This window comes from Daphnia pulex, chromosome 3 (genome assembly GCF_021134715.1).
Source record: "Daphnia pulex isolate KAP4 chromosome 3, ASM2113471v1".
In the NCBI taxonomy this organism is placed as follows: domain Eukaryota; kingdom Metazoa; phylum Arthropoda; class Branchiopoda; order Diplostraca; family Daphniidae; genus Daphnia; species Daphnia pulex.
The window spans coordinates 543,182-565,607 of record NC_060019.1 but is presented as its reverse complement, the minus strand read 5'-3'; the positions used below and the strand labels follow the sequence as shown (position 1 = coordinate 565,607).

General features: G+C 40.8%; 2 protein-coding genes across 4 annotated transcripts; one reads left to right on the top strand and one right to left on the bottom strand.

The window, feature by feature from the left end:
• Positions 1–1,412: 1,412 nt before the first annotated feature.
• LOC124190769 (neuropeptide F receptor-like) lies at positions 1,413–14,636 on the top strand. Its single transcript, XM_046583623.1, has 4 exons — positions 1,413–2,936; positions 12,040–12,701; positions 12,781–12,895; positions 13,051–14,636. Exons 1-4 carry the CDS (start codon positions 2,484–2,486, stop codon positions 13,516–13,518), a joined length of 1,698 nt encoding a protein of 565 aa, XP_046439579.1. The 5' UTR covers positions 1,413–2,483; the 3' UTR covers positions 13,519–14,636.
• A 1,960-nt stretch (positions 14,637–16,596) lies between these two features.
• On the bottom strand, positions 16,597–18,634 carry LOC124190768. Of its 3 annotated transcripts, none has more exons than XM_046583620.1 (4): positions 18,348–18,633; positions 18,151–18,192; positions 17,997–18,070; positions 16,597–17,933 (listed from the first exon to the last, which is right to left on the bottom strand). In XM_046583620.1, the coding sequence occupies exon 4, from the start codon at positions 17,872–17,874 to the stop codon at positions 16,747–16,749; it is 1,128 nt and encodes a 375-aa protein (XP_046439576.1). In that variant the 5' UTR covers positions 17,875–17,933; positions 17,997–18,070; positions 18,151–18,192; positions 18,348–18,633; the 3' UTR covers positions 16,597–16,746. The 3 variants fall into 3 exon arrangements, with proteins under 3 accessions (XP_046439576.1, XP_046439577.1, XP_046439578.1); XM_046583621.1 differs by having other exon boundaries at positions 18,438–18,633; XM_046583622.1 differs by having other exon boundaries at positions 16,597–18,070; positions 18,348–18,634.
• Positions 18,635–22,426: the final 3,792 nt, after the last annotated feature.

Below are 22,426 nucleotides of genomic sequence, written 5' to 3'. Positions count from 1 at the left end.
TTGAATTGTCAACGTAACTGTCATTTGTGTGAATATATCATAATCCTGATATTCAGTGACATTACAATCAGAACATGAATTAAAAGGCTCGGGCTATACCGAGTGGCAACAGTGCCGTAGCTATTACATTCAGGGAAAAACTCCTATGCATTCGATAATCAGGTAAATCAAAGAAACTTACAGTTCGTTTATTAGCAATCAATGCTCACAAGGTCATAACTTAAAATCGCAATTAATAGCACAATGAACAAATTTTTAAAGCGGACGAACCTGGGGCAAACTGTTCTTTGGTGGCTATAAGAAAACAAATAAAAGTATGACCAATGAAAATGTTCATATTATTCACAGACATTATTATTGCACCACCTTAGTAAATGACTGCGGTAGGAAACGCTAAAAATTCCGTGGACGAAAACAAGTTACCCGCGATTGAGTTTAAATTATTCCTTTCGACGCGCTCATCAAAACTGACGTCCATCAACAATTTTAAATTAATAAAATTATCCTGATTCAATTATATCAGCCCACCATCATGTTTTAGATGTAGTTGGTAGATCTGGCGGGAATCTAGACGATTGTCTCAGAGGGAAAATGTCAAATTTATTAGTTATAATCAGCCCAGCGTTTATATCGACTTTTATGTTTCGATTTTTTATATTATATAACTCGAAAGTGGCCAGCATCGCAATAAATGATTAGGGTCTATAAATATTCATTTCTTTCATCCGCAACTGTTGCCGAGTGGCTGACAAATTCACGTTTTTCGAATAATGAACTAGGCGGCCTGGAAGTAATCCTATCGGCCAATGTCTGAATTTGCCACCGGCTGTGCTAATTAGTGTGTTGCGCAACGGTCGCTATCATTGGCTTGACAGCTGACGTACTATTGGAGATATGAACTTAAATTTGATTTATCTTCTGATAGTGAATGAATTGTACAGATAAGCATCACAAGACAAAATTATAATTTTGACGTAGTGACGCACCTACGTTTAAAAATTATCAATTCTTTGAGATATGGATTCGTCGACCAGTGATGATGACATCCGTAATTACATCATTCCTTCCCAATTCAGACTGGTTTCACAATCAGAATATCAACGAAATACATAGGTAAAACAAGTAGCGTTAATGTCGTATTTATAGGACGCGTGTTTTAGTGTATTATTCATTCGCTTGACAGGAAATTCAGAGGAACCGGAAGTTCGTCATTTCGCAGTTAAAGCTCATAACTTGCAAATTGCAATGCATACCACATTGAGAAACTTTTATAAAGGACGAACCCCGGGGCAAACTTTTCTTTGGCGACGAATGAAAGTGTTCATATTATAATCTATAATATCACAGACATTAATGCATAGCGAATGATGTGACTACCGGAGTCAATAATAATTGCGGCGTAGAGCTAAATTTAGTTACCCGATCGATGATTAAAATTTTTCCCGCTAAAAATGTTGAATTACAAGCACTCGGTTTACCTCATTCCTCCGGCCGCCTCCGATCTACCTCATTCCTCCGGAATATCCTATTGCAGCGGCGGCGGATGCTGGGAGTCTGTGTCCTTTTCTATTCGGCCGGAATATTATATACAGACACAGTCGATCCGTATAGGCTATGGATCGCGTCCTATATTGCTGATGTGCCCAGCGACCGCACACGGTCAACAAATATCTACAATAGATCTTTTTTCCTCCTTATGTATCTATATATTCCTTTTTCTCCTTCATTTTTTTTTGTAACTGTCGTTATGGCTGTTTTCTTATATTGTCGATGCAATAAATGGCAAATCCTATCGGACGTCATTTTCCTCTCGAGTTGGTATTCTCATCATATAATTTCAAAAGGGAGATTTAGCCGCTTGACCAGACCTGCTGTGTACATCGAACATAAATGTGAGACTAGGCCTATATATGTCTGCGACCGTTTAATGTCATCAGCTTTTATGTTCGATCGTCTGTTAGTGAACGAAGAATTAAAATGAGCTGCGTGCTGCTGGCGAGATCTGGGCGCGATTTCTGGGCTACACTAAAAATTTAATGGGATGCAATGTATCAGCATTGGGATTCTCATGCGAAAATACGTCGAGAGAGAAGTTCAACATGTAGCCTATCTTATGCGCGAATAAATTAATGATGGGTATGGAAAAAGCCCGAATGGAAAAACAAAAAGAGGAAACTATGTATCACGACACTGGAGAGAAAAGCTTTTCTTTCGCTTTGAATTATGTAAATCATTGAATGATACTAGCCTCCTATATATTTCTCGGCCGTGAAAGAGGAATCTCATGTGATTTATTATGCATCGGGGTGTCTCCGATGCAAAGATATCAATCATTTATTATTCATCACGCAGAAAATCTGGGATCAAAAACATCAATTTGATATTCATTTCCAATTTTCTTTCTTTTCTTTTCACATATTGATTTTAATATAGCGGACGGGTGGAAAAGGGTGTGGCCGGCGCCCCTTTTTTGTGAATCAGAAATGGACGAAGGGATGTGGATCAGCACGGGATCGACGATGACGTCCGATCCGGCCGGCTCGTCCTCTGACGGTTTGATGTTGCTGTCGGATCCGACGTCCATTTTCTTCAACTCGACTTGGCCATTCCCGGAAATGAGCGACGGCAACGGGACGGCCATCACCGGAAACACCAACAACAACAGGAGCAGCGGGACGGTATTAACGGCCTTCGGGGACATGGAGCTGGACCTGTCCGTCATCGAGCGGTTCCGCTCCAACCGGCGTGTCAACGACGTGGCCTTCTTCTGCCTGGTGGCCGCCTACTGCCTCCTCATCATCTTCGGGACCATCGGCAACTCGCTGGTCGTCTACGTCGTCGCCTGCCAGCCGGCCATGAGGACGGCCCGCAACGTCTTTGTCGTCAACTTGGCCATTTCCGACTTGCTACTCTGCCTCATCACCATGCCCTTGACGGTCAGTTTGAATTATTTATCTTCTTTTCCCAACTTTAAATGGCAATTCTTATTTTCAATTTTTTTGGCTGGATTTTTGAAAAATTTAAAAATCACAAAGTGCTGTTTGAGCTGTAAACTATAGATTTTTCGTGACTGTGCTGATAAATGGCTATTGGCTCGGCTGGATATCGGTTGAAAGGGCCCGTCGGGACTCGATGCTGGTCGGCGGTCCATTTGTCTCTCGCCGATTCGAAATCGGCCAAGTCCCGCAACTTCTTTAACGCATCGCTACGCTCGCCAGCGCTCACCCAACCCAGCAGCACTATACACGGTCCGATGGTTTTCCAGGACCCATTCGCACACATCCAGAGATATAGAGAATCCTGCATGGATAGTCAATGCGCCGATAGATATAACTTCTTTTCCAGTTCAGCCATTTTCGGGTTTAATCCGGAATTTTTCACGAACAATCTTGAAACGGCCTTTTTTCTTCTTTATTTATTGGCGTTCAGCGCGCTGAGTGCGATAAACATCGCCCTTTTGCTCCCCCGCTCGTTAACTGCCACGCCCTTTTTTTATCAAACTCGCGCTAGAACTTTTCTTTTATAGAAATATAGGAAGATAATAATGGCGATCGATTATTCGCACGACTCGGAGATTTACTGCGTGACTCCGCCTGATGAATAGATATAGCCCATACACACTATTATATATCCTATAGACATAAAGGTCTTTATGGAGAGACAAAAGAGAGAGTCAAGTCGCCCCCAAAAGTCAAACGGACCTGACGACCCCAGCATCAGCTTCTAGTTTTTTCTTTCCGGCGAGCGAGTGAATAAATCACGTCAAAGCTTTGAATATAATTGTTGTAAAAAAAAATAAAATGTCTAAAAATTAAACAGACGCCGAATGTGATGATGGATGATGGATGCCGACGAAGTATAGCCAGCGGCAATTTAAGAGGGTAATCCTCTTTTTTTAATCTGCTACTGTTGCCGTCGGAAGTGGCTGACAATTTCACGTTTTACGAATAATGAACTAAACGGCCCAGAAGTAATCCTATCGACAAGTGTCTGTATATGACACCGGCTGTGCTATTTAGTGTGTTGCGCAACGCTGTTTATCATCGTTTGTTTATCAGCTCACTTTCTTCACAAGAGTAATATTTCAATTTGAATTTTCTTTCTTCTTTTATAAAGTGTGCTGAGAGTGCTGTTATTACTTTTCCAATTTCTACTGATCTAAAGAAAAGCAAGGAAATCTTGTATTCTTCGCAATCCTAGAAATTATGGATCTTATAGCTCCTCTCAGCCATAAATACCTTAAATATACTGATTTCTCAATCAGAATATCAAAGACTTTCGTAGGGTTAAATCGAGTGGGGTTAGTCTCGTAGCTTAACCACTCGTGTCTAGGTGTCTTATTCATTCTTGTAACAGAAATCTTAGGGGAATTGAAGTTCGTCGTTTCCCAAATAATGCTCATAATTTGCAAATTGCAATTAATACCACAATGAACTACTTTTAGGGGGATGAACATCGGGGCAAACTTTTCTTTGTTGGTTAATGAAAAATTGAGTGGGCGACGAATGAAAATATTTATTTTAATCACAGACATGAATAGAAAGCGAAGCGGATGGTGATACTCCAGAGAAAAATTATATTAATTCCCAATCGATAATTTCATTTTTCCCGCTGAAAATGGATAACGGTTGAAAGGACCCGTCGGGACTCGATGTTGGTCGGCGGTACATTTGTCTCTCTCTTCGATTCGAAATCGGCAAGTCCCGTAACTTCTTTAACACATCGCTACGTTCGCCCTCCCCAGCAGCACTATACACGGTTCGATGGTTTTCTCCCGGACCCATTCGCACATCAGAGATAATAGCAAATCCTGCATGGATAGTAAATACGCCGATATAGATAACTTCTTTTAAAATTCAGCCATTTTCCGGGCCGGAATTTTTCACGAACAATCTTGAAACGGCCTTTTTTCTTCTTTATTTATTGGCGTTCAGGGCGCTGAGTGCGGGAAAAATCTATATCGCCCTTTTGCTCCCCCGCTCTCGTTAACTGCCACGCCTTTTTTTCTCGCGCTAGAACTTTTCCTTTATAGAAATATAGGAAGAGAATAATGGCGATCGAGTATTCGCACGACTCGGAGATTTAGCTGCGTGACTCCGCCTGATGGATAGATATAGCCCATACACACTATTATATATCCTATAGACATAAAGGTCTTTATGGAGAGACAAAAGAGAAAGAGTCAAGTCGCCCCCAAAATTCAAACGCAAACGGACCTGACGACCCCAACAGCTTTTCTAGTTTTTTCTTTCCGTTTGAGAAAGAATCTTTTGATTTAACTCGTCAAAGTCGTCGAGTTCCTTTGGACGTGTTTTTATAGCTTTATATCATGCGGGGTTGTATCGGTGCTGATATAATATAGAAAGGATTCCGGGCAGTGCTCGATATAATATCTCATAGACTATATATACATCTAGATGAGCTCTATAGAACTGCCATTGATTTATCCAGCCGGACAAGAAAGACATCCCAGCACCGCCCACAACTCGGCCGGCATATTCCGGATATTCCGCGCGTCTCTTTTGTGCTGTAGCTCAGCACTTTGATGAAGGAATATATAAACGATATATAACATCAGTCTGTATAGTGTTTATACCTCTCCCTTGAGTAACCTTCAATCAAATTCTCGGCGGCATCAGAAGAATCAGAGTCGTGCTGTTAGTTACGCATATGCGTACAAATATAAAAATAAAGCGGGCTTATAGGCCTGCTATACAGTATGTAACGGCTCCGCCAGGGCCATCTGCTTGATTTCGATTTACGACTTGCGCAATATACACAAGCGACGACGAAGGTGGTGATGCTGGATGGATTATAATGTCAGCAGCGCAGGCCTAGAGAGAAAGAAGATTTAACTCACTAACAAAAACTGTATACATTTGCCTATGAATACACAACACGGCACACATTATGAAGAAAAGATTCTAACAAATAGGACGCGGGGGGCTTCTGTTTTCCGTGTTATTATGTATACACTATATGCTCTCTGTGTATCAACGAGAATAATATAATAGCACCTTTGTTTTTGGCTCAGTTATATAACAAATAAAATATGCATAACAATGTATATCCTTCCGCGCTCCAGTTAAAGTTCACTGTCGGATCCGTGCAATTGTATATAGGTATAGGCTGTTGCGACGCATCCCCTCCGTTCATGTTTCCGCTCTCTCTCTTGATTGAACACGCATACACAAATAAAGAAAATCCTTGTGTAATATAATACAAATCAAATCAGAAAACACAACAGACTTTTGCGCATTATGTATATAGGCCGAATTATCGTGTTGGTTGCCATTATAATGCGACGACTGCTGACGAGACGGCGATGCTGGACTTCTTGACGGAACGATCGCTCGTTGCGCCGCTGAGTGTATCTCTGTATAATAAAACACACGCGGGAGATTCAATTGACATCGACTGATGTTTTGGGGCTTGTATTATAAAACCCATAATTGGCCAGCACGTCGCAATAAATGAGTATTAATCCTCAATTCTTTCATCCGCAACTGTTGCCGCCGGAAGTAGGCGACTATTTCACGTTTTACAAATAATGAGCTAGGTGGCCTGGAAGTTATCCCGTTGACGAGTGTCTACGTTAGCACCAGTTGGGCTAAATAGTGTATTGCGCAACAGTTTGGTCATTTTTGTCTTATGTAGTATTATATAAATGTGTTTATTTTCATTACAGGAATAATGTGGATATAAACATACTCAGTCACCATATTTTGCAACTGTTGCTCTTGAAGTGATACAGCGTTCCCTCTTCTTCAAAAGTGTTTGGTTGCAAATACAGATGACCTTGATAGTTTATAACAGATCCACTCGCTAATATTTAATTAAAATGTAATCACAAGTTAAACAAATGTATCGGGTAACAATGAGTGGCGACAGCGCCTTAGCTTAAAATTACGTGTACATGTATTTCAATCATTCGATTAACAGGAACATGAAGGAAACCGGAAGTTCATTAATACCTAATCAATGCTCTTAACTTGTAAATTGCAATTAATACCACAATTAGCTTACTTTTATAGAGAGGACGAATCTGGGACAAAATTTCTTTGGTGGCTAAGGAATAACAAACGAGCCACGAATGAAATGTTTATATCGATAACAGGCATTAATAATAGGCTACACGGGAGTAAATAATTTCGGAAGGAAATGCAGGGAGCCAAAATGAGTTTCCAATAGAGCATTTCATTTTCCCGCTGAAAATGTTGGATATGAAATTCGAGATGAAATTATTATTAGGTCATAGACGATCGTCAACATGTTTGTAGATTCCCTTTGGTGCTCTCATCAAAACTGAAAAGCGCCTTATTTATGAATTTTAATGTAAAACGAAACGGTGCTGATGGACTTATTCCAGGAAGCGGTTAAAATGCGACGATTGCTTACGAGACGGCGGTGCTGGACTTCTTGACGGAACAATCGCTCGTTGCGCAAGTCTGTACGTCTGTATATATATAGGACTCGTACACACGCGGAAGATTCAATTGATATAGACTTATGTTTTGGGGCTTGTATTATATAACCCATAAGTGGCCAGCACATCGCAATAAATGAGTAATAATCTTCAGTTCTTTCATCCGCAACTTTTGCCACCGGAAGTGGTCAACAATTTCACGTTTTCGGAAGAATGAACTAGGCGGCGCCGAAGTGTTCACGTTGACGAGTGACTTAACTTAGCACCAGCTGGGCTAGTAAACGTGTTGCGCAACAGTTATTAACGACGATAGTTTATCAGCTGACCTACTATGCAAGATTAGTACTTAAATTTTTTGTTCTTTCTAAGTTAGATTGCGATGAAAGGTGGTTATGATTGATTCCTTCTTCCCAGTTGGATTACGTCAACGTCAACGGCAGTTTTCTTTCTGACATTGCTGATTCTGGTCAGTGGTATATCAATCTTTAACACAATTCATATTGTCACAATCCAAGCTGATCAAACAATCAGAACATCAACGAAATGCTTCGAGTATAACGAATGGTTTTTCTGTCGTAGCTTTAGGACGCTTCTTTTTATATCTTATTCATTTGATTGTACGGAAACTCAGGGAAACCGGGAGATCGTCAATTCGTAATTAATGCTCATAACTTTCATACTGCATTCAATACAAATGGAATCAAAACTTTTGTAGAGGATGAATCCTGTGGCAATTTTTCTTAGGCGGCTAAAGAAAAAACGATTGGGTGGCGAATGAAAATGTTCATATTAACCACATCCACAGACATTAATGAAAAGCGCAAGATATAACTACCGAAGTAAATAATAATTGCGGAAGGAAATGCGGCGTAGAGCGAAATTGAGTTTCCCGATCGATGGTTTAAATTTTTCCCGCTGAAAAAGCTGGATTAAAAATTGTTAGGTCTAGGGCGATCAACATGTTTATATTCCCTTCGACGCGCTCAGCGAAACTGACAAGTGTCAACAACTTTGAGAAAATCAAAAAAATTTAGTTAAGTCGAATATAACAACCAAAATTAAATGATGTAATTTGTGTAGAACTGGGTTACGTGCTGAATCAATTCCCCGCCAGGCTAAACAATTAGATTGGAATAACAACTCCCCAGCATCAGCATCATTTGCGGGCTGTTGAATATCCGACCTGTTGCTGCTGCTGCGCTTCTTGTTATATTCAAATTCCAAATAACGATCACCGGAGCGGTGCGAGCGCACCTTATTTAAATGTTTATTAATCTCTTTTCGTTGAACACAAAAACGCAGTCGATCAGAAATATACAGGATCAAATGTGATCGTGCTCTCTTTATTATTCGGTTAGATTGCGATCACATCAGCTGTGATGCCTAATCAGATCGCGGCCACACTTCAAAGGGGCGTGCCTTTCTGCTGCGCTCGGCTGGATTGCAACGATTATTATATTCCGAGATTCAATTATAAAACGAGTCTCATCTCTCGATAATGAATTGGGCTGGTTGGATCGCTATCATCAGGCGCGAGGGGGAAAATAAACCGAGCCTATATAATTAAATTTAATATTATACAACTCAGAAATAAGAGAAAAGGAAATTAATTATTAAAACTTTTTCCAGGAACAAATATAGAAACAGCGTCAAACACGCAAATTACCTTGAAAGTATATTTTTAACCCGCTCCAATTATTATAACGTAAAACCCACCTTCACGTCATGAAAACAAAATTAAAGGCAACCACTTTTGAAAAATTTGGCGGGTCTTTTGAACTGTTTTTTTTTTAACTCAACCAAAGGGCGCCAATTATTTTCATAGTGAAACAATCGTCAATAAGAATGCGTTGGAAAAACTTGAGAGAGAAAAAACTCAAATTTCAGTTTCAATTTGTATCACATTAAAGCTTTGAATAGATTTGTCAAAAAAAAAAAGAACCATCAAAGTGAGATCGACATAAAATAGTATAGATGTCTGTCAACAGTTTTGATTTCTTGCGTCGACAGATATATTTTCTCTTGGGTGCTGTGCATATCTCATACCCACAAGTCAAGTGCTGCAACTTCCTCTCCGACTTGTATACATTTTTATCCGTGGCTGGCCATAAATATATGCTGATGTCAGAACGCGAGCAACGCTCATAAATCTGTCGAGTTGTTTAGCGCCTGTTGTCGTTTCTCCACTCGCTTGAGTGCATGCCGCTCTTGTTCCAAACAGAAAAGACGCATCAATTAATTATATATGGCACGCGGTATAGACGGATTACGCCAGAGTGGCGGCCAGCTTCACTTTTCTGATTCAATTATTTCAGCCTAGCTCTTCCATCATGTTTTATGTGTGCAGGGTATATCGACTTGTGTTTTGGACTTATGTATAACCCGAAAGTGGTCAGCATAGAAATAAATGGTGAGGGTCTATAAATAACTAAATATTCATTTCTTTCATCCACAACTGTTGCCGACGGGAGTGGCTGACAAATTCACGTTTTACGAATAATGAACTAGGCGGTCAGGAAGTAATTCTATCGACTAGTGGTTAAAGGTGGCACCGGCTGTTCAAGTATGAGTATAGCGCAACGGTGATTTTCGACGTTAGTTTATAAGCTGATTTAACACCAGAAAATATAATTTAATAATTGATCCCAATTTTTTCACTTCACATTTAGAACAGATACTTATTTATGATTTCTTCTTATCACCGAATCTCGATTGATGGTGCCTACCATGCCAACACATTAGCAACGTCTTTTACGTTTAATTCGGCGAATAGAAAAATTATATAAGTTCTGATATCATCTGCTCAAAACTGACATTACAATCAGAATATCAAGGAAAGTACCATTAAAACGCTAGTGGCGCCCGTGCCTTACTTGATAGCTGCATATAAAGGCATTCAACTCTTTCACTTGTCAGGATAATCAAGGAAACTTTAAGCTCGTTAATTTGAGATGAAAGTTCATAACTTGCATATTTTAATTAACACCACAATGAGCTAATTTTTATAGCGGACGAGCCTGGGGCAAAGTTTCCTTTGGTGGTTATCAGAAACAAACAAACGGGCGACTAATACAAATGTTATATTAATCACAGATATTATCAATACGTACACTACTTTATATCCAAAACTTTTTTTTCTTCAATTATCTCAGCCAACCATCATATTTTTTTATGTAACTGATAGATCTAGCGAGAATCGAGATAATTGCTTCAGTGGGAAAACAGGAAATTTATTCGATTAATCAGGGTTAGCGACTTATGTTTGAGGGGCTTATATAACCCATAAGTATAGCCAGCGGCCAATTGTGAGGGTAACCCTCTATTTTTTATCCGAAACTGTTGCCGCCGGAAGTGGCTGACGATTTCACGTTTTTGGAAGAATGAACTAAGTTGCCCAGAAGTTATTCCTTTGACGAGTGTCAAAAAGTGGTGCCGCTGTGCTAGATGTTGTGTTGCGCAACGAACATTACCGGCAGCATTTACTTAATGTCTAACTTTCTATTCAAGCACAGTATTTATGTAGAGTTAATTTTGGTGTTTAGTTAAGCATACCCAAGATAAAGGTGATTTTTACATCGTTGAAATCAAAAATCTTTCTTAATTAACTCTTGAATGATGAGTTTGAGAAAGATTGATGATTATATATCGAGTGTAAGAGTAACCTGAATCTTCTTGTACCTAATTAATAAAATCAAGCGATATATTAAGATAAGGATCGCCTGACAACGAGTGGCGTTAGTGTCGAAGCTTTAGGTCAAGTATACAGGTGTTTTAAACATTCGATCGTCAGGAAACTCAAGGAATCCTCAAGCTCATTAATTCGCAATTAATGCTCATAACTTGCAAATTGCAATTAATACTAAAATTAGCTACTTTTAGGGGGATGAACTCTGGGGAAAACATTTCTTTGGTGATCATTGGTCAATGAAAAAATGAGTGGGCGACGCATGAAAATATTTATTTTAATCGCAGACATGAATAATAGAAAGCGGAATGAGCTGATGATTGAAAGAAGAAGAAGAGAATTAAGATTGACTCAGGAGAAAATAATAGCCTATTTGCGGAAGGAAGCGCTGCGGAGGAGCGGAAAATTAATTCCCAATCGATAATTTCATTTTTCCCGCTGAAAATGTTGAATTTGAAATTATTAGGTCATAGGCGATCAACATGTTTTGATTCCCTTCGACGCGCTCACCTAAACTGACAAGCGGCAACAACTTTGAGAAAATCAACAAAATTTAGTTATCGAATAACAACCATAAACAGATGATGTAATTTGTGTGGAACTGGGTCACTCCCCACCAAGCCAAACAAGTTGATTGGAATAACATAAAACCGACGAGCAATTATATTAGTGAATCGAACGTTGGTTGCCACACACGCAAACACGGAAGTTGTTATGCAATTAAAAATGACATTTCCCCAATGATGAGGAAATCAACAGCCCTTGACGTTACCCGTTGACATTAACGAGCCAATTTCACGTTAATTCTTTTAGCAGAAGAAAAAAACCAAATTAACTTGGCACTTAATTTAATTCACATTAATTCCCGGCTGATTTCTAATTGGTTTTTCCGCAAATAAAAAATGTTTTTCTTCATTATTTATTTTAGTTGATGGAGATCCGGTCGTACACTTGGCCGCTGGGCAATTCGCCCGTCTCGTGCAAGATGGTGGGCTCGCTGCAGGCCGTTTCCATTTTCGTGTCCACTCTGTCCATCACGGCCATCGCCCTCGACCGTTACCAACTGATCGTCTACCCGACTAAAAAAAGCTTCCAGCTGACGGGTGCCCTGCTGGCCCTGGGCGGCATCTGGATCCTGGGCGTCGTCCTGGCCCTGCCGCTCTTCATCGTCCGCACGCTCCAGCACCACGACATCCCCATCCCCAATTCGCCCATCAGCTCCGTCGACTATTGCCTGGAAGAGTGGCCCAACGAGCGCGGCCGCTCTCTTTACTCCATCGGCAGCATCTTGATCCAGTACGCTCTGCCCATCATCACCGTTTCGGTGGCTCACGCCCGCATCTGCAACAAACTCCAAGTGCGGATGGCATCCATGAACCATCAACAGGCCACCCGCCAACAACAACAACAGCCGTCGCTTAATAACGCGCCCAGTCCCAGCACCAGTAACGGCCACCCGTTGCAGAATTCAGCCGTGATGACGGCCAAAGATTCGGCTGTGACGGCCGACGGGCGGGCGGCTGCCCGCGAAGAGAAACTCCGTAAAACCAACACGCTCCTAGTGGCCATCGCCATCATCTTCACCATTTGGTGAGTTTTTGATTAAAGCAATCAATTTCAGACGCGGGAAAATTTGATTTGAAAATTTTGAATGGGAATTTGCGTCCAGCTGGCTCCCGATGAACACGTTCAACGTCGTCGTGGACACGTGGAACGTCTTTGGCGACGACACGGAGACGATGCTAATCGTCTACGCCGTTTGCCACATGGTCGGCATGTCCTCGGTGAGTTCATTCCTTCCCAACGTCTAGACGATGACGTCATATCCCGCCTATATAGAGGCGGTCGTGATGGAAGAGTCAGTCAATCGGACGAAACTTTTTCGACTTAACTTTTCCGTTTCTGATGAATTTCCTCCTGTCCTTTGATGATATGAAAGGCCTGCGCCAATCCGCTGCTGTACGGTTGGCTGAACGACAATTTCCGCAAAGAGTTCCACAAGATCGGGACTTCGTTCGTGGCCAGGAGCAAGAACAACAGGGCGACGACGCAGAGCATGAGGCAAAGGGCCAAGATGGTCGTCCAGCAGCAGACGGCCACCGGTAAACGGCCCGACTCCAAAACAATGGGGCTGCCCTCATCGCCAGCGGTGGAAGGCGCTGGATCATTTCATGTCGGGAGTCCCGCGGGAGCTGCTGTCATGCCCGGCGCCAGCACGGCTGTCACGATGCTGCCGTCGCCCACCACAGGTCTGCTGTCGTCTCATTACCGGACGGAAGTGACGGTCGTCACCCACCTGGTCCCGGACCCATCACCTACACCTACACCTTGTCCGGCTGTCACCGTCTATCACCGGGTTAACGAGATCAACTCGACGGCCTCCTCACCACCCGAGCAGCACCTTTGATTATAGAAGAAGAAGAAGCCGATGTGACAGCTGGCCATCATCACGCCATCGATCGATCGACTCGCCGGCGTACCTCATTTCCTATTTCATTTCCCATCTTTTATATCCTCGATATGTTAGTTTATATTTAAGTTTATTCGCTTCAACTGGCTAAACACATTAGAAGTGTGTTCCAATGCGGAGGCCGTTAGCAGACGACGTTTGATTGAATTTGATTGTTATAATTGATGTAAAAAAAATTCTATAGCGAAAGAAAAATTCTTTTGATGTTATTTTTTGTCTTGTATCGGGATTGGGATTTAGTTTGCAGACATCCCGGATCGATGGCTATACAAAATATGTTCGTGAATAAAAAAATAAGGCTTGGAGGGAATAAAATTGGCTTTGAGATGAAAAATGATGCGACTTATATATTCCCAGCTGAGCATTGCGTGTGTCTGTCTCCAATGCGATTACACACACGTTAATACGTTCGCGTCTGTTTGGGATATTTTGAATATATCAGTACGATTATACACATGCCGGGGAAACCCCCGCTGTCAAAATCAGCTTGACATTGAAAATGCGATGACATAAGAATCAAGTGTGGGTGGGGCTATGTTTCGTGTCGACAGTATCATGCGCCGGCATCATATTCTATAGTGCAGCTCAACGAGGATTGGTATGCAATATTATTATTATACACTCATCTATAATATTGGCTGACTTATGATGAATGGTGCTAAGGTGTTATCTGTAATATTCACGCTCTCATTTCACTTGCAAATCGAATTTCCGCGAATTTCCGATCTATAAATTCATCAATTCATTTTGGGCAATTTTATTTTAAATAATATTTAGGTCTGCATGCTAAACGTACCTACGAATTGAAAGTTTATATAGAGTTGTATAGAGATCTTGTTAAATCCATTTATGGCCAGTCGCGCTTATTAATTCTCAGATCACAAACACTAAAACGCCAGATGTTATCTATATTTAATAGTTTTGGCCTGTGTACTACATATGACACATTCGACAAAAAAAAGATTGATTCGCTCGGATTCGCTTTGTATACCGTTCAAGTTGATATTCTAAACCCATGTAAGTCTAAACTAGAATACACGATTTTTCTATTGGGAGCGATTTGTTTATTTCTTATATCTTCCTTTGCGGCTTATTTGAGATCCGTCGGCGGATTTGTGACGATATATGACACGAAAGGTCACTCGATGATGTATAGATACGAGCACAGCAGGAGGGGATTTTATCCTCTTTGCCCATCACAGTTGGTAGACATGTCTACTTAAGGGCTTATAGATATATTTCCATCTGTATAACTTCTCTTTCGGGTGCATATGGCAGATATGTGGTACTAGACTATATATAAGAGCTGCTGGACAGTTGGCGAAATAGATAGGGCGGAATAGAGCGGATGAGCAATAACGATCGTCGTGCGGATGACCGAATTGGAGAGTCTATAACTCCTCGGTCACAGTGTATTAGACCCTGGCCTCTCATAAATCCCATACAGCTACTATATAGCACCCTTGTGGAGTGGGTGGTGGTGGATATTGCGGAATCTTTTCATATCTTGGCCATATATATCGGCGGAGTTATATCCATCAATCAACACGTCTATAACCGGACGAAGTCGTCCTGGTGGGCGTACAAAGTGCACGAGATTGATGTTATCCATCACCGCAACAAGAGAGAAGCCCATCACTTTTAACCCGATGCCTTTTTCCAATCACCTATTATATTTTATGCCGATATGAATATTACATCACTCGCTGAGTGCTGATTCCAAGAACTGGTGTCTATATATATCTACGACGACGACGAAGAGAGAGAGAGAGCTAAAAATGTTCTTCCATAAGTGGCAGACTCGGTGATGACATTGCCGCCTCCCGGTATAAATGCATTTGCACCCTCCTTTTATTTCTGTCCTATTCATAGCGCAGCAGAGCACAGCAAGTGAGCAGCCTTGAAGAGAGTACATCAAGTAAGGAAGCCTGCTGCCAATGTCGTTTCACGTGAATTGCATCACGAACGAGAGAGAGAGAGGAGGCGCTCTAAAAAGAGCCGAGGCCGACTATAGTCTACTATCAAACGAGCTGTTGCGTAGGAGAGAGCGGAAGAAACCCGTAACTCACTCTTATATATCCAGAGAATTCTAGAAAATGTTCCCGGATAAAAGGAAATAAGCAAAAGGGAACATCAAAATAAAACGCTGCGGCTGAAAAATTGAGATGGAACCGATTCGTCTATACTGCGTGAAAAATCGTGCGAGGTACAGTTGAGAGCACGTTAGAATATGCGCATGCATTATCGCAGTTGATAGCCCCCCAAAAAAGGAACAGCCGCTATAGACTTTGTGCTATATAACCCATGACTCTTTGCGGCCTGGCATTGTTTGAATAAATCGCCAACATATTCACGCGCGAACCCGGATGACTTTGAAAGATGCAGTTTAGAAAGAAAAGCATTGGCGCGGTAATGCACGGCACTCTAACACTACCACACCAAAAAAGATACATATCTTAGCCATTCTTTTTATACTACATGTAATATCAAAAGATGCAAAGTGCGTTACACTTTCTTTTACCCTTTGATCGTGGTAATGGATGGCTAGAGCTTTTTGGGTCTATATAGTTATTGGCTTCCTTCCGTGAGAGTTCCTTGTCTAAATCGCAATACGGTTCGGCGGATTGTAACCACAAACTTTTGACGTGGTTTTAAACTTAACTTTCGCCTTTATTTTTTTAAATTTTCTTCCTACATGGTTATTAGTCGATGGCGTGCCGTGCCCTATACCTGTTTTGTCAATGCCAAACTCATTCGAGGGGTCCTGCTCAACGACATCAAGGCCATCAGTCACTTCCGCACGTCATTTTGTCAAAGGAAACTTCTTTTTCCCCCTTTGTAAAATTAGATTATGCGCCGTCAAAAATTTTTAAAGAGCCGTCTTTGACGACAGTTATTAAAAGGGAAGCCTATATAGTATACCTCGACTTTTTTGCACAGTTATTTGAATTTAGCGCCAAACTTAAAAATAATTAAACTGCGTAGTAGCATCAGCGAAATAACCTTGAGAAGAAGTTTAATTAAATTTGTTATATTCTTTGTCCAAACTGACGAGACTTATTACACAAAAATGTTCAACAGATTTTTTTAAAAAAAGGAAGAAAAAGAAATTCATCAAAACTTAGGGTTTAAAAAAAAATTCAAAATGGCAAAAATTCAAAAAAATCAATAACACCAAAGGCCATCGTTATTGACGCATTCACGAATGCAAATGGCATAGGGCCGGACGTCCTTTTCGCTGGACGAGATCCAATATTCACCTCCGCGAGTCTCAGTGCGGCTGATTTTCATCAAACTCTCGGGGTTGATGCGATTCTGGATGACCAACTTGTAGGTGCGCCCGTTGTAAGTTCCGCATTCGGCGAATTTCAGAGCGCACTCAATGTCCGGCGTCGAGTAGATGCCGTACCCGTGTTTGGATCGTTTGCACTTGGCCAGATCGAATCCTTGGCGGGCGATGGATAGTCCGTTGTGGTAGGAAGTTCCGTGGTAACTTACCGGCCACTCCCCATCGACCGATGAGTAAGGATCGGGCCGTTTGCCCTGATTGCCTTTGAGCCAGACGTCGTCCGCGTACTTGCCTTCCACATTCAAGGCCAGCCGGATCCATCCGCACGGGCGAATGTAGATGACTCCGCCCCGGTAGAAATTGAATCCTTGATCGCAGATGCGGCTGAAATCGTGGTGGTAGCGCTCGTCAAACAAATCAGGAGCCAAATGGATACTCGGGCAGTCGACGACGCCGGATGAGGATGATGGTCCACCGCCTCTCAGCCGGAGTAAAAGTTGCAAAGTGCTTTCCTGGCCGATGCCGTAGTTTTGCAAAGTTTCACAGCTTAATCCGTCATCCGGCAATGGCTTTCCGGAGTAAATCAGGCGCTGCTGCTCCGGCGGAATATCTTCTTTGAGAAAAATCCGCTCCTTCAATTGGCGGATGGTCGCCGTCGGCTGGATATTGATCGCGATGATTCTGCCCGTCGTCGACCAAGACTTGAAAAAGATTTGAATTTCCCGCGAAGTTTTGAAAGTCCCGACCGGATTTTTCGAATGGTCGAGGCTCTCACGGTCACGTTGGTGGTAACAGCCTTTCATCAAGAGTCGGTGAAGGTCTTTGACGTCGATGCTGTTGGAATGAGGGGGGTCGCTATCATTGACGACACGATTAGGATAGGACATGGTGTCAAGGACGGCACTTAAAATCCCGAGACAAGTTTCCTTGTCCATCCAATTCCGGCGACTGTAGAGCATTTGGTTGCTGGAATTCCGGCGACTGTAAAGAGCTGGATTGTCCATTTTCTCTCTTCAGAAGAAGGGGGCCAGCTGCACTTGACAGTTTTCCAACTATAACAAGCCTATAATTTCTGAAATTAATTAATGACGTCTCAGTTAAAACTTATGAAATGCAATTGACTTACTTGAAGGCGAGTTCATTACCAAGAAGTAGAAAACACAACAGTCTGAATTGGCTTCGATGACGTCGTATTATCGTCTGCGAATGTGTTGAAAAAATTTGTGTCAAGTTTCCAAATAAAACGTAACTTCCTGGAACTCAAATCAATGCATACGTACTTTTGTTAAAGGTCAAACATAAGTTGGATGTTGTTCTCTCGTCTGCAAGGAAAACAAAATAAGTTGAGGCAAATGTCAGCCAAACAATGCACAGTCGTAATCGTGAAATCCAATCTTTTACAACAACAATGGCCTCGAAACACCAACAAAGGTAACAAAAAAAACAGATCTTTAAAGGTAACAAGGCCGTCACTCACGATATTTGTTAAAAGTAATCAATCTCGTTGTTTTTTGGCTGTTATTTGACGTTTGATATTCACACATTTAACGAGCTGCTTGTCGATTACCTGCACAAACGTGTTCGGACGTGTTTCAGCACTTAAACCAAATGGAGAACTAATTCGTGTTTGCCACATTTCAAATACAAATTTGTTGACCCTACCCTTTTGTTTTTCTTAGTAACCCTACCTCCAATTAACTGTAGCTATCCCCACCCCTTTTTAAAGAGACAAAATGGTTTCCGCTCTGGGCGACAATTGAATACCTAGTCAGCTTCACAGTTATGTCAAGCGCGCAGCTGAATTCTCGCTGTGACTGACGCTACTGTTGCAATTTTGTGATTGTTGACTGTGAACGATAACAATCTTATCCTAATGTCTAAGTGAATACATTTTTTTATTAAAACAACCGTAATTGTATGGCATTAACACGGGTTGAAAACCTGCATCATCACAACCTCAATAGTTACTGCAATTCCCTTTAAACACTGAATAATTTTTATTATTTGAGGAAGTCGTGAGATAATCAGTTTAATAATGTTTAATGATAGTTATTAGCCTTATCTCCTCTTAAAAATTGTTGGATGCGGGCCATGCAACTTCATTTAAGAGATACTTTAGGCTTTTGATTAACATTCAGTATCTGATTGATCATTATTTTAACCAACAGAAAAGTTCTATATTTATTGTCAAATCTCATATAATTGTGGTTGTTCAGTGTGCGGCCTACACATTTACATTAATTACGGTCACAATTCATAGTTAGCGAACATTATGATGCACCTTAAAACGCCAGTCTGGTGGCTGTTCAACTCACACTTTGAAATTTTTATGAAGCGACGCGTGAATCCATTGTAAGATATTTTTACTCGAAAAAGAACAATGGCTGCATGAAATAAAAAATTTCTGTCAGCTTGTACACCTGCATCTTCTGCTCCCCGGCCGTCTGTTAGCCGGCGATATTTCAAGTCAATCGCGGTCATTAAGAAATTGATCATTATTTCAGCTGGCATATCGAGTAATATTACATGTGAACTTGATTAATCAGGTCCCAGACAGTGTGTAGAAGGGATATTTTCTGCACGATAACAATTTGTAAGTAAATTTACACCGTTTCAATTTGCTTTTTCGTAGATGCTGATGAGGCATGACTACAATATTTATTCATTATTGTTATTAATCACTGTTAAAATAGATGATGTAATTGCTGTCCGGTGCTTAGGACGGACATCTGACATGCCGATGATCGACGTGTTCGGGTCAGACGAACACTGTCAGAGGCCACTACCCTTAGCCGTTATCTTCATCTCAAATCAAGCAAAAATAAATATGTAATTTAACTAAAAACACTCGTAAAAACAGTTGCTGAATGAGCGGCTTGGTCATTCAAATTAATTACTGACACAATTAATAGTCCGAGATTATTTTGATGCAGTACTAGACCTTAGACAAATAAATGTTCAGTTCACACTTTGAAATTTTTAAAAAGCAACGCGTGAATTTAATGTGAAGTAATTCTCTCGAAAAAGAACAAAGGTTGCATGACATGCAAAATTTCTGTAAGAGTTTAAACCTGCTTCATCTGCACACCGTCCGAGAGCCGGCGATATTTCAAGTTAATCGCGGTCATTAAGATCTGGATCACTATTTCGGCTGTCATATCGAGTAATATAATCTGTGAACATGATGAATCAATTCACAGTCATTGTGTAGAAGAGATATATCTTACATAATACAAATAAATGCAAGTAAATTGACACCGTATCAACTTGCTATTTCGTACATGCTGATGGGGCATGATTATAGTACTTATTCATTTCTGTTTTGTGTTTCAATTAAGTCGATGGTAACGCTCGGTTAGTATAGATATCGATGGGTTCCTTAGAGGGATACGATTCGATATCATGGGTCTGAAAGTCAGTATGATGCTACAACAGACTTCCTTTCAGACCCTTAACCTGGCTGTTATCAACATCAAGACAAATTAAAGAAAAAATATGCCATTTATTTATAAACACTCGTCAAAATATAGAGACTGAAAGTGCGGCCTGCTCACACACATTATTTGTGGATACGAGTAATAAACTGAGAATATTATGATGCAATACGGGACCTAAGACTAATAAATGTTCAGTTCACACTTTGAAATTTTTATAAAGCGACGCGTGAATTTAATGTGAAGTTTTCCTCTCGATAAAGAACATAGGTTGCATAAAATACAAAGTTCCTGCAAGAAATGACACATGCATCCTCTGCTCCCCGTGTGAGCCGTGCTATTTCAATTTAATCGCGGTGATTGAGATCTGGATCACTATTTTAGCTTTCATATCGAGTTATATAATACGTGAACAAGATGAATCACTTCACAGTCAGTGTGTATAGAAGTAATTATTTCTACGCAGTACGAATAAACTCAAGTAAAATTTAAACCGAATCAATTGCTATTTCATTTACGCATATAGGAAATGATTACGCTATATACGATCATTTCTCATCATCATTGATCAGAGCGTTGCACTAAGCGAAACTCACACGCGTACACGCGCGGAAATGTTCTTTTCGACTCTTACGTATGAGATTAGAATGTTACTAGAATTCATTCGGCTAATAAAAATTTGATTAAAAAATAGAAAGCGTAATATACCGCATCTGAGGCGCAGTGGGTTATAAAACGCCCTATCTTTTGATCACCACCGGAAACCGGAACGAATCCGTGTTAAACTTGGGCTTTACGAAATTGTAAATATTCACTTGCCAAGAGAGGACTGACAATAGATTAGCAATATAACCCGAAAAGAAGTAAAACGGCAAATAATATCCGAACGCAGCTTCCACATTTATTGCCCGCCAAGCGTTTGTTGGGCCTGCCGCGCACATAAACACAGACAGTAATAATGTAAAATTTCCCAAAATTCCATTCCGCATGGCTTTGGTCGTTTCGACAACAGCACCACAAGACTAGGATTTGAATCTGAACTTCTTTTTCCGTTAGGATTTGAGAGTTGCGATATGCCCCCCGCTCGTATTTAATTCTGCCTCACCGTTCAGACTATGGAAACCGTATGGAAACATTGGTGACAAAAATGTTTTCTTCTTTTTATTAAGAAATGTAGCATTTTATAACATCTCGTTTAAAACTGGAATGTAATTAAAGGCGTTGACGACGCCGCCGACGTCGGACTTGAAGGTTAGCGCCTTAAATCTTTAGTAATGCCCGTAATGCCTGTAATGCGGTTATAAAATTATATTCGATGTTATCCTCCGTAAGCTTTTAATATCCATCGGCCTAGTCTTTCATATCTCGCCTAAAGAATTCCCCCGGCAATATATTAGGGCGACTTATAAAATGACGGATATAATCCATTCGTACTCTGCAACCATCTTGCGTAATAGTAACCGTTTAAATAGGGTAAAATAGATAATTTGCATAATGAACTAAGTCGAGCTTTCACCAAGGTGTTGATCTAACTTCATATTGATGGCTATCGAATTTTATCCCCAAGATATTGCAGTCACTAGTCGTTTACGTACATCACCATACATTGCGAGAATTTACTACTTATAGAAATTGATGTTCGAATTAAAATTTAGATCCATTCCGCGTGTACAACTGGGCAATAGTTGTCCATCTGGCTCACTCATTCCCATACGTTCCCGCAACAAGAAACAGCTTTCTAAGGCAAGCAGGTGATGAGTTAGCACGGATGGATTGTACTCAAACTGGAAATTGTTCCGGAATATTAACTGTTACCGACTGCGGAAATACATAGTGAAACTAATTTATTGTCTTTCAATATTCCATTCAAGCGGCACAATTAATGGCTGGATTCCTTACATAATATAACAGATCAACTCATTTATTTAGCAGCTCATGAATAAATTGTGTTATCAGTGCAAAGCCTTTAATATTATGGGATGGGACCGCTGCGAAACGGAATATTACTGCGTCTAAGATTGGTAGATTGCACTCCATCTTACACACGCACATCAAATTAATAAAAGTCACAAGAACTTTGCACTCAGAGCAATGGAAAATATTACAAGTCAATAAAGCAACA

Bases quoted from the DNA above. Each gene is read 5' to 3' on its own strand.
- LOC124190769 (XM_046583623.1), top strand. From the start codon at position 2,484: ATGGACGAAGGGATGTGGATCAGCACGGGATCGACGATGACGTCCGAT. The intron at 2,937-12,039 runs GTCAGTTTGAAT...TATTTATTTTAG, and splicing joins TCATCACCATGCCCTTGACG to TTGATGGAGATCCGGTCGTA. The intron at 12,896-13,050 runs GTGAGTTCATTC...ATGATATGAAAG, and splicing joins ACATGGTCGGCATGTCCTCG to GCCTGCGCCAATCCGCTGCT.
- LOC124190768 (XM_046583622.1), bottom strand. From the start codon at position 17,874: ATGGACAATCCAGCTCTTTACAGTCGCCGGAATTCCAGCAACCAAATG.